Raw genomic sequence first — 12,754 nt, forward strand, 5'->3', positions numbered from 1 at the left:
GCACCCACACACGCGCACACACACGCGCACACACATAACGAGCAAAAACGTGTTACATCCGGGCACGGTGGGTCCACGGCACCCTGTCCTGTCATCATCCCTGGTAACGATCTGCTGATTTTAATACTACTGCAAATAGACAGCTCCCCATGTAAAATGGCCTTTCCCTCCTTGCTAGCTTCTCCATATTGCAACTTCCCACCTGGGCTTGAGAGATCGGAGCGGGAAGCAGAGCCCAGCAACTCCCCCCAGAGAAAAGCGACAGGACGTGAGGAAGCCCGTGCGGTGGCGGTCTCGCTGTCCGCGGGGGCGCCGAGCTCCCCGGGCGCACTCACCGGGCCTGCCTGTCCATGCTGTCCACCCGGAGTGCCTCCCAGCGCGCGTTCAGCAGCGTCATCTGCTCCTGGATCTCAAACTCCTCCTCATCGGACAGAGCGCCCTGCGTCATCAGCTGGTTGCCGGCCTGCAGCACGCTCCCCACGCTGCTCTGGCGTGCTGTCAGCTCCATCATGAAAGTCTAGCAAACGACATCACCGTGGTGGGTGGACGGCCCCCGCGCACAAGAAGACAGACAGCCCGGTCGTGCATGCGCTCAATACCAACGCCACGGGATGAGGGACTCGGGGGGTGCACGCGGGGGAAACCGTGAGACGATGTCTTAAGCTCTGAAAAATGGGAACTAAGTGCCTGGCGTCACTCAACAGAAAAAGATCAAGGAGAACAGTGCTACAGCCTGTAAGTTAAGTGCTGCTTATGTGCCTCCACAAGATACTGAAAACACGGGCGGGAGAGATGGCTTAGTGGTGAAGGCACTTGTCTGCGAAGCCTAAGAACCCAAGTTCAATTCCCCAGATGCAGATAAACCAGATGCACAAGGTGATGCATGCATCTCAAGTTCGCTTGCAGTAGCTAGAGGCCCTGGCATGCCCATTTTCTCCCTCCCTCTCTCTCTCTCTCTCTCTCTCTCTCTCTCTCTCTCTCTCTCTCTCTCTTTCAAATAAATAAGTATTTTTTAGAAAAGAAAACATCACACTCATGCAATTCTCCTCCTTTCAATCCAAACCACCAAGAAAGATTACACCTGCATTCACATGCACACTTGCCCGCACACACACACACACAAAATCCTGCTCAGCCAAGAAGAAATCTCCACATAATCAATGTCATATAATATATTCTCTAAATAGCAAAAAAAAAAAAAAAAAACCCACCCTAGATAGCAGTGTGCAGAAACACTAGACATGATACTTGCTTTATCATACAACAACTAATAATAAATATAACTACAAATAATCACTAGGGACTAGTTACGCTGAATACTCATCTTTATTGTTTGCTGTTCTATTATTGTTTGTTTGTTTGCTTGCTTGCTTTGAGGCAAGGTCTCACTTTGTCCAGGCTGACCTAAGATTCATTGAGTAGTCCAAGCTTGCCTGGATCTCACAGTGATCCCCCTCTTCAGCCTCCTGAGTGCTGGGCTTAAAGGGGTGCACCACATACCCGGCAGTCATTGTGAATTTTGACAACAATTATACACCAGAAATGAGCAAAGCTATGCACTAACTTCCACCCAGTGGTTCTGCAAAACCTACAAGTGACCATGAGATTAAAGTATGAAATCTGAACTTGATACAGTGAGTCATCCTCCCCAGTTTTCTAACAAAGCCCTATTTAAATAGTACCAGTTCAAAAATTCACCATGACCTTTTTGTAGAGCAGAAGTCAGTAAACATCAAACATCACATGAAGTCATACCCTCTCCCCTCCAACACACACACACACACACACACACACACACACACACACACACACACACGAGCGCGCGTGCGTGTGAATGCACACGGGGCAGAGGACCCAGGCTTTGGATCTGGCCCTTGGATTACGGATATTTACTTCGTGGGTGGCAAACTGTTCTTTGACTTCTTCAACATCATCAGAAATGTCATCCTGCTCCTGGAAAGTGTCCTCAGCCGACAGCAGCCAGGTCAGCACCTCTTCCAGAGCTATCTGGTAACTGTCCAGGTCCATGTCGACCTCAGTGACGGTGCTGGGGGTCTCCGCTCGGGGACTCTGCTGCTCCACCACCAAGGCCGTACTCTGTGGACACAAAACCAAGAGAAACCCGCAGAGGTCATGAAGACACAGGTGCCCAACGAGGTCACACCAGAGAAGCCAAAGCAGGCACCACTGTGTCTCGGGCACTATCCTTTTCTCTGGAGCTGGATGAGCAATGTCATGAATGAGTCAGGAAGACACAAATTTGGTGCACTCCAACACCAAAAAAAAAAAAAAAAAAAGCAAAGTACATACCCAAGTACTGCATTCATGGAGATTCTAATATAGTTGGAGAGAGAAAAATAACCCACATGACTCATTGATGAACAAAAATAAATGTCTCTCTGTAAAGTTATAAATGCCAGTGGTCCCATATAAGGGTTGCTGTTTTGAGTTCTCCAAGAGCTAAAACAGTAAAGAACGTTTCATAGAGGACAGGAAACACGTTGAACCATCAACAATGGATGCAACTTATAGAGAGAGCAAATTCAGCACTGACCCCTGGATAAAATACTTTCACTCCACTGTATTCAATGCTGCATCCTAGACACTGAGCAAGGGCCACACATAAAGGTTATGGTAGCAACTGCTGCTTTTGTTTTGTTTTCTTTTTAATTTTGTTCTTGTTTCTTTGAGGTAGGGTCTTGCTCTAGCCCAGGCAGAACTAGCATGTCTCAGGATGACCTCAGACTCACAAGGATCCTCCTACCTCTGCCTCCCGAGGGTTGGGATTAAAGGCATGCACCACCACACCCAGCAAAGAGAGAGAGAGAGAGAGAGAGAGAGAGAGAGAGAGAGAGGGAGAGGGAGAGAGAGAGGGAGAATGGACACGCCAGGGCCTCTAGCTGCTGCAGTCGAACTACAGACACATGTGCCACTTTGTGCATTTGGCTTTATGTGGGTGCTAGGGAATTGAACTCGGGTCATCAGATGCTTGCTTGCAAAGCCATCACTCTAGTCAATTGTGTTTTGTTTTGTTTTGTTTTGAGGCAACAGCCCTCTTTTCTAGTTTACTTGCTGGTCGTTTTCCCCCTTAGAGAATAAATTTATTTCAAGCTTATTCTAAGTTATTGAGTTTCTTTTTCTATCCTTTAGAATGTTTTATAATCCAATAATTATAATCTGTCTTGCTTTCTTTTTCCCCATTCAGAGATAAAATTCTTCAAAACTTATGTTCAAGGGTTGGAAAGAAGGCTCTGTGGATAAAGTGATTGCTTGCGAACTGCCAGGCCGGGTTCAAGTCCCCAGTATCAATATAAAGCCAAATGCACAGAGTGGCTCACGTGTCAAGAGTTCACTTGTAGAGGCAGGAGGCCCTAGTGAATCTATTCCTTTTCTTTCTCTCTCAAAATACAAATTTTTAAAAAACTACTATTCAGACTATCTGCTACTTTTAGCCCTCATCCACAGTGTCCAAATGGAATGCTTTATATGTGCGTGAATGGGTAGAAAACAGTAAATCAAGCTTAACAGCTATGGTTTCATGAAATTCCATTCACTCTATCCCAACACTTGCCCCAGAACCCAACTGGAACGTTGTTGACCACTCTACTTTGCCTGCCTCACTTTTAAGGTGAACCATATAACTAACCAGCCAAGTAGAATGTTCTTGATAGTTACTGTGCCAACAACATAAACCAAAAACAAAACTGAAGACCGGCAACATGTTCCTTCCTTAACCCTTCGCTGGCCTTCAATGGAGCTGACCCCGCTGGCTTCGGCAAGCTTTCTGGCCCTGCCTCAGAAAGCCTCCTTGTTCAATGGCAGCCTCTCATCTATAAGTAATGAATCCCCTCATCTTTTTCCTTTGAAATTAAAAAATATTTAATTTTTGTTTTGTTTTTCGAGGTAGGGTCTCACACTATTCCAGGCTGACCTGGAATTTAGTATGTAGTCTCAGGATAGCCTTGAACTTACAGCGATCCTCCTACCTCTGCCTCCCAAGTGCTAGGATGAAAGGCGTGAGCCACCATGCCCAGCTTTAATTTAATTTACTTATTTGAGAGAGAATGGGCATGCCAGGGTCTCTAGCCTTTGCAAATGAACTCAAGACACAGGTGTATATGGGTTCTGGCCAATCAAGCCTGGGTCCTTAAGCTTCACAGGCAAACACCTTAACTGCTAAGCCATCCGTCCAGGCCTCCTCATCTTTTTTCTAATTTATTTTCTTTCTTTGTATATATACTTTGAGTGATCTCATCTATTTCCATTGAATTTGAAGAATTATCTATATCCTGAAGACCTTGATTCTTAATATTTTTGATCTCCAACTCTCTTGTTAACTCCAAAGTTCTGGATCCAGCAGAACAAACATTCCCACATCCCCAATGCTTACCACCAAGTTTTTCCTTAAACTTTGTTCCCCTCTGGCTTCACACTCAAATTCTTCAGCTATACGTCTGGGTAAGAGACTTGGTTTATCTCTTCCTCCCTTCCTTCCTTCCTTCCTTCCTTCCTTCCTTCCTTCCTTCCTTCCTTCCTTCCTTCCTTCCTTCCTTCCTTCCACCTACCATCTTTAGTATGTAAACTAGCCCTGCCTTCAAAATTTAACTCAAAACCTATCCAGCCCTTTCCATCTTCACAACCTCCTGTGTCTCTCCTCCAGACTACCATGGCTGACTCATGTCTGCCACACAGCCCTCATTCCACAGTCCATTTCTCAGACAGGAGCCAGAAGGAACTTTTGAAAATGTAATTACATCATGAGGATCCCCTGCCTGAAATCACTGCTTTCTCAATGTTCTTGAATCACGATGTAAAATGCTTAGCATAGCTCACAAAGACACTGAATGCAAAAATAAAAACCAGGAAGATAGTATGAGTGTAAAGGGCTGGACTTTTAACAGGTTTATCAGGGAAGACCTGCCTTAAAAGGTTCTATTTAAATGGAGGGAAAATGGGCACCTTTCCCAGAAGCAGTGGGTAAAGGAAGACCTTACAAATGAGAACTGGCATGTCTAAGAATCAGGGAAGAAGAGGAGCAAGGGCCATTATGGCTCCAGTAAAAGTCTGGCTCTTGCAAAGTACAAGATTAGAAGTATTAAATTAACATAAAATCAGGGGGAGCACACAGAAGATGTTTGGGAGGAAGGATCAAATGAATATACCAAAGTGAATTACCGGAGTTAAATGAACCAGTCGGCAGGGAATCAAAACACTGGATAATTAAGAGACAGATGGTACTGAGACAAGGGAAGGAAAATGAATTAAATCCTCAACCTAAAATCCTGAAGCGAAGATAACTGATGATCATTTAGAATCAAACTGGTATGCAATGATAAAGATACCAAAAAACTAGAAAAGTTAGTAATCAGCACAGGGTCATTTGGACAGGCAGGGCATGCATGAGAGGGAGACAGAAGCTATTATCTACATGCAAATGTTCAGAAGGTATTAACTAGAAAACACAAAGAGACTTTCAACTGGCGTATGTCCAAAGGCAAATGCAGGAATTATTTGCTGACCACCTAATGCTATTCACTATATTGTTAAAAAGGAGAGCCAGAGAGGAAGCTGGCTATTAGCATTCACTGGAGAGCAGCGGATGAAAGATACATCAAACAGGAGATGATTAAAACTTGATCACCAGCCAGGTGTGGTGGCACACGCCTTTAATCCCAGCACTGGGGAAGGAGAGGTAGGAGGATCACCATGAGTTGGAGACCACCCTGAGTTTACATAGTGAATTCCAGGTCAGCCTGGACTAGAGTAAAACGCTACCTTGAAGACGAAAAAAAAAACCTTGATCACATTTCATTTCCTAACCAATATAGTTTAACCTCAAAGGTACCAGGAAAAACAGGCAATGAAGAGGTTCGAGTTAACATGCTTGCTGTCAGGCAGACAGAAAATGGATTCTGCAACTCTTATCATGCTACCCTAAAGCCAAAATAGAAGTGACAATTTTATTTACACATCACATAGGCAAATAAAGTCCCTTTCCTTCTTAAGAGAGAATGGCCTTAACATTAGATTACCCTCTTTGTAACAAAAAGAAAACCAATCCAATAAAGAAATAACCTTCTGAGCTCCCCAGTAAGGTGCATCCTGAATGGAGAACATTGGCTTTACTCACTACAAGCCAAGACAGTCAATGATAAGAAGTTAAGGACTTTTCTTCGATGCCACATCTCTCATTTTTTTCTTGGTAAGATTTTTTTCCTTCTCCTAAAAATTATGCAATTTCAAAATGGAGAGAAATAAAACTGACTGGCTCATATATCCAAAGAAAACCTAAAATAAAAAGAAATTCTCTAAAACTCACAGTAAGGAGAAGAATGCTATGCTTAATTCAAAATTATTATCATCATTTGAGAATTAAGTAAAGTTTTTTAAATTAAACTTGTTAAAATGAGAATATCAAAACAAATTGAGAGGAAAAATTATAATAATGACAGCTAGTGTCATTTATATCATTTTAGATCTTTCAAATCATTATCTTTTTTTTGGTTTTTCAGAGTAGGGTCTCACTTTAGCTCAGGCTGACCTGTAATTCACTATGTAGTCTCAGGATAGCCTCAGACTCGCGGCGATCCACCTACCTCTGCCTCCCTAGTGCTGGGATTAAAGGCATGTGCCACCATGGCCGGCTCAAGTCATTATCTTTATCAAGTAGGTGGTTTTAATTAGACTGGTTGCAAAGTTAAATCATTGACTCCAGATAAGTAAGCAATGGTATAAAATTTAAGCTCCAAAACCTACACAATCTGCCTCCTCCAAATACGCTTCTTTTTAAAATTTATTTTATTTATTCGACACACAGAGAGAGACAGAGAGAGAGGCAGAGAGAGAGGCAGATAGAGAGGGAATGAGCACGCCAGGGACTTCAGCTGCTGCAAACGAACTCCAGACACATGCAGCACCTTGTGCATCTGGCTTATGTGGGGCCCAGGGAATTGAACCTGGATCTTATGGCTTTTTACAGGCAAGGGCCTTAACCACTATGCCATCTCCCCAGCCCAAAAATACACTTCTTAAAGTTTTAAAATCCACATTGGTTACTTGATTGTGAAAATGCTAGACCCTCTGACTTTCAAGAGCTAATATAAGAATTTTTTGTTGATGTTGGTTTTTTGAGGTAGGGCTTCACTCTAGCCCAGGCTTACCTGGAATTCACTATGTAGTCTCAGGCTGGCCTCAAACTCACAGCGAACCTCCTATTTCTGCCTCCCTAGTGCTGGGATTAAAGGCATGTGCCACCACACCCAGCTAATATAAGAATTTTTAAAACTGGGTAAATAAATAACATAAAGGGATAAAATGTAATTGAATCAATGCAAGATAATGGAGGATGAAAAAAATCATTATTTTATTCATTACTCCTGGAGAAAAAAAAAAAGAACTCATTTAGTTGCTGATGAAAAAAGAAACCATGGGGCTGGAGAGATGGCTTAGCAGTTAAGCGCTTGCCTATGAAGCCTAAGGACCCCGGTTCGAGGCTGGATTCCCCAGGACCCACGTTAGCCAGATGCATAAGAGGACGCACGCATCTGGAGTTCCTTTGTAGTGGCTGGAGACCCTGGCGCGCCCATTCTCTCCCTCTCTCTCTCTGTCTGCCTGTCTCTCTTTCTCTGTTGCTCTCAAATAAATAAATAAATAAATAAAAATAAACAAATTTTTTTTAAAAAAAAAAAAGAAACCAAGGTAAGGCCTCTCAGGAAAATGTGACGAGTATTTATGGTAGATTATTTCTCCTAAATGAAAGGAAATATGAAGCTTGTATTTTGAGAGCCCTTATGAAAACACAATGGGGGGGGGAGGATATTTATTAATAGCCTCTAAATAGAAATAAAATTGGTACTTAGAGAAAAGTAGAATGACAAGAGCAAAACCATCTCCCACACGTGACAACAGTGGCATCCAAGGCCACCAGCTGTCGCAGTCCTGGCACCGGCCTCCATGGGAAGCACGTGCACGTGACCACATGCTAACTGGAACTGAACTTGGACGACACAAGTTAAAAGTGTTATTTGGGGCTGGAGAGATGGCTTAGCAGTTAAGCACTTGCCTGTGAAGTCTTAGGACCCCGGTTCGAGGCTCGATTCCCCAGGGCCCATGTTAGCCAGATGCACAAGGGGGTGCATGCTTCTGGAATTTGTTTGCAGAGGCTGGAAGCCCTGGCGCACCCATTCTCTCTCTCTCTCTCTCTTTCCCTGTCTCTTTCTCTCTGTGTGTCTGTCGCTCTCAAATAAATAATAAAAATTTAAAAATAGAGGGAGGGAATTACCATGGGATATATTTTATAATCATGGAAAATGTTAATAAAAATTTTTTAAAAATTAAAATATTTTAAAAAGCATTATCTGGCATCCATGAGAAAATAAATGGGGCAAGCCCAACATTTTAATAAAAATGCACTGGTACCTGCATATTGACTTCTTCCTCATCACATTCTTTCTTATATTTTCTGGGCAGTGCCTCCACCTCTTGGAGGGCATCTATCGTGACTTGCTGAGGAAGCACCTCAAACAACGATGTTAAATACATAATTATGGATTTCTTGTCAGGAAGTTGCACAGCCACATCTGAAAGTGAAAGAAAGTAAGAAGCAACTGAAATTAGATGTCCAAAATGTGTGAAATGCTCAATATTTCGGGTGAAATAAGTCTCCTCAGGACCCATAAACACGGGTCTCAGTAAAAGACCAGTTCAAATGATAAAAATATGAGATAGTGGTAAAAGTCACTTATTTTTACTCAGAACTCATTTCTTCCGTAGGCTGAAGCAGGGGGATCGGGGTTTGGGAGAATTATGGGCTATAGAACAAGACCTGCCCTTCCACAGGCTACCTACGTTACCATTTAAAATAATGGAACCAACTTTATTCACATAGTAGAAATAATTCAAATTCAACCCTACAATGTTCGCAGCTAAAGTCTTCACATAATATGCAAGCTACTTACACATAAATGTACTTTAATAAGCTAAACCAAATACTGAATTTTTCCTCTCACAAGTATATTTTCCTAAAATGTTAAATCTCACTTGATATTGATTAACTATTATTCAATGAACTCATTAACATTCGGCCTAAAGCCTCCTTCAAATTGCTAAGTACAAGAGTAGTATTAATTTTTCTGTGAAAAAATGTCATACTTCAAAAGGAAAATCATTCCCCAATTTTCATAATTCGTTCTAAAAAGTAATAGTTCTTTTCAAAGGCTCAAAATTACAATGAATAATCCAAGTCAAAAGTAAATATCAGGAGCTGGAGAAATGGCTTAGCGGTTAAGGCATTTGCCTGCAAAGCCAAAGAACCTTGGTACAATTCCCCAGGACCCATGTAAGCCAGATGCACAAGGTGGTACACAAGTCTGGAGTTCATTTGCAGTGGCTAGAGACCCTGGTGCGCCCATTTTCTTTCTTTCTCTCTCTCTCTCTCTCTCAAATACATTAATTTTTTAAAAATTTGTTATAAAAAAAGTATCAAGGCTGAGTAGATGGCTCAACTTGAGGTGCTTGCTTGCAAAGCCTATCAGCCCAGGTTCAAGTCCCCAGTACCCACATAAAACCAGATGCACAAACTGCCTCATGAATCTGGAGTTCTTTTGCAGCAGTGAGAAGCCTTGGGGTACCCATACTCTTTTTCTCTTTCACTCCCGCACTCACACTCTTGCTCTTCCTCCCTCCCTCTCTCCCCTCCCAAACAAATGAAAACATTTTTTTAAATACCAAATACCAAACATTACCTTCAGGATCCAACAGCTTTTCAATTCCCAAATAAGCCTGGGCCTTGCCGAAAGCATGTTCAAGTCTCTCAATTGGAGACATTTTCACAACTTTCTCCCAGCTGAAGAGATCTGGTCTGAAATCACCATGAAAATAAAATTGAGTGAAGGCAGAACATTGTGGAAATGAAGTAAACATTGTAACGACCCAATACAATTCAGATCTGTTTTTTTTTTTTTAATTGTGGAGTCTTATATAAAGTTAAATCTTATACCTTAAAGGTTTGCCAAATATATTAAACTTGAAAATAACTTACACCTAAAAATAGTAGGTAATACATTCTAAAGTTTTTATAAGAATTCAAGGGCTGGAGAGATGGCTTAGTGGTTAAGTGCTTGCCTGTGAAGCCTAAGGACCCCGGTTCGAGGCTCAATTCCCCAGGTCCCACGTTAGCCAGATGCACAAGGGGGCGCACGCATCTGGAGTTTGTTTGCAGAGGCTGGAAGCCCTGGCGTGCCCATTCTCTCTCTCTCCCTCTATCTGTCTTTCTCTCTGTGTCTGTCGCTCTCAAATAAATAAATAAAATTTAAAAAAAAAAAAAAAAAGAATTCAAGGGCTGGAGAGATGGCTTAGTGTTTAAGGCATGTGCCTGCGAAGCCAAAGAACCCAGGTTCGATTCCCTGGTACTCATGTAAACCAGATGCGCAAGGTGGCGCATGCATCTGGAGTTCATCTGCAGTGGCTGAATGCCCTGGTGTGCTCATTCACTCACCCCCTCTCTGCCTCTTTCTCTCTCTCTCAAATAAATAAATAAATACTTTAAAATAAAAATTCAGTATATAGGATCTCATAAATAGTAAAATAGAAATGTTAAGGAAACATATCAATTCAGAAAAAGCAAGAAAGGAAAACACTCAGAAATGGTAAGAAAAATAATCGCAAAGTGGTAAAAACAAATGTATCAACTATCATAATTAATGGGTTAATTACTCCACAAAGTAGCACACACTTACAATCCCCCATTCAGGAGGCTGAAGAAAGAGTTTCACAAGTTCAAAGCTTGCCTCATTTGCACAGAAGTTGATGGTAATCTTGGACTAAACAGTGAGGCTCTGGACCACTGAACCCAGAGCTTACCAACTGGACTACTAGCCAACGAGCCCCAAGGATCCCCCGTCTGCACCTCCCTAGCACTGGGGTGACAGGCAGAGTCACAATGGCAAACAGGGTATGAAGGTTCCCGGGACCCAAACTCAAGTCCTGACCCTTGCAAGCAAGCAGTTCACTCACATGCCCATCTTCTCGGCCCTACTTTTCTTTTTTATGTGTTTACTAATATCGGCCTTTTTCTGTTGGAAAGCATGGAAGAGGACTGGAATTATCTTCTTCGATGGTTTATTTTCTGCTGCAAATCCAGCACAAAGAAGACACTCCACTTATCTTATTATTAGTTAAGAAATGAAGAAACTATTGGCTAAATTCGAGTTTCCTTTTTTTAATTTTTTTTATTTGTTTGAGAGATTAAAAGGAAAAAAAACAGAAAGAATAGGCATGCCAGGGCCTCTCGCCAGTGCAAATAAACTCTCAATGCATGGGCTACTTTATGCATCTGGCTTCACATGAGTACCAGGGAATTGAACCCCAGGGCCATCAGGCTTCTCAAGCAAGTGCCTTTAACCTCTAAGCCATCTCCCCAGGCCCTTAACAGTTTCAGGTTTTTGTTTTGTTTGGTTTGGTGTTTTGTTTTTTTCAAGGTAGGGTCTTGCTCCAGCTTAGGCTGACCTGAAATTCAGTAGGTACTCTCAGGGTGGCCTTGAACTCTTGGCGATCCTCCTACCTCTGCCTGCGGAGTGCTGGGATTAAAGGCGTGTGCCACCGCGCCCAGTACTCAACAGTTTTTTGATAGAGTTCTTGACCTTGTAGCAGCAGAGGACAAAGTGCTTAAGCAGATGAAGAGGAGTGGGAGAACATTCCAGAAGAAGCACAAAAAGCTATAATAAACATTACTCTTACGATAAAACATTAAAATTACTCCCTTTGTCCTCAAGAATATTCTTCTCACGACCACCAGTTCAAATCAACACTGTACAGAAGGCCAAGAGCATGGAAGAATAAGAGGAGAAACTAGAGGAGAAGAAAGAAAGGAGAGAGGAGGAATCTCAATTTAAGGATGTTCTCTAAGCATCACCAAGACAGCACCTCAGCATTACTCACCCCAGCAAAATCAGGAAGGAAGGGAGGAAAGGAGGAAGGGAGGAAGGAAAGAAGAAAGGAAGGGGAAAGAAAGCAAGCCAAATAGGGCTGGAGAGATGGCTTAGTGGTTCAGGCGCTTGCCTGTGAGGCCTAAGGACCAATGTTGGACTCTCCAGATCCCATGTAAGCCAGGTGCACAAGGTGACAGACACAGTGCATAAGGTCGCAAATGTGCACAAGAGAGGGCGCACATGTGGAGTTCCATGGCACTGGCTGGAGGACCTGGCAGGCCAATTTCTCTCTCTCTCTCTGTCTCTCTCTCTCTCCGTCTCTCTCTCTCTCTCTCTCATTAAAAAAGAAAGAAAGAATGCTAGCCCTGCAGTCTACAGAGACAAACGTAGGTCAAATTTGAAAAATCTTAACGTTTTTAGATAGAAGATGTATGAAAAGTGTGCTTGGTTTTTATCAACCAAGAACATTCAGGAGATGAACTGATGAAATTAATAATTCATAACAGCAATAAAACATTTAAAAATTGCCTTTGGTATTTAAATCCCTGATCCATGAGTAATTTATTTGGGGGTTATGGTATCTTATGGTAAGGACACATAGCACTATTTGTACAAGGTCAACCAACTGTCCTCTGTCACCTATTAATTGGCAACGTCAACTCAGCAAGTTATCTGTTAGGTTTGCTATGTACCAGACAGCTGGCCATTCCTCAGCTCCTCACTCTGCCAACATGAACCCATGAAAGCATCATTCTTACACAGCTGACGTGGCAATGTCAGATTTTTGTTGAGAGACAGAGGAAGACAGAGTATGGACACAACAGGGC

General features: G+C 42.5%; 1 protein-coding gene across 6 annotated transcripts in view; it reads right to left on the minus strand.

The window, feature by feature from the left end:
* Utrn (utrophin) overlaps positions 1 to 12,754 on the minus strand; it is a 555,367-nt gene that overhangs the window by 383,595 nt on the left and 159,018 nt on the right. For all 6 annotated transcript variants that reach the window (XM_045158274.1, XM_045158275.1, XM_045158277.1 and 3 more), the window contains 4 exons: positions 9,744 to 9,859; positions 8,419 to 8,579; positions 1,894 to 2,097; positions 336 to 517 (listed from right to left, as the gene is read on the minus strand). In XM_045158274.1, coding sequence (XP_045014209.1) covers positions 336 to 517; positions 1,894 to 2,097; positions 8,419 to 8,579; positions 9,744 to 9,859 — 663 coding nt within the window. The remainder of the gene's footprint in view (positions 1 to 335; positions 518 to 1,893; positions 2,098 to 8,418; positions 8,580 to 9,743; positions 9,860 to 12,754) is intronic.

Source organism: Jaculus jaculus, chromosome 9, assembly GCF_020740685.1.
Source record: "Jaculus jaculus isolate mJacJac1 chromosome 9, mJacJac1.mat.Y.cur, whole genome shotgun sequence".
Taxonomy (NCBI): Eukaryota; Metazoa; Chordata; class Mammalia; order Rodentia; family Dipodidae; genus Jaculus; species Jaculus jaculus.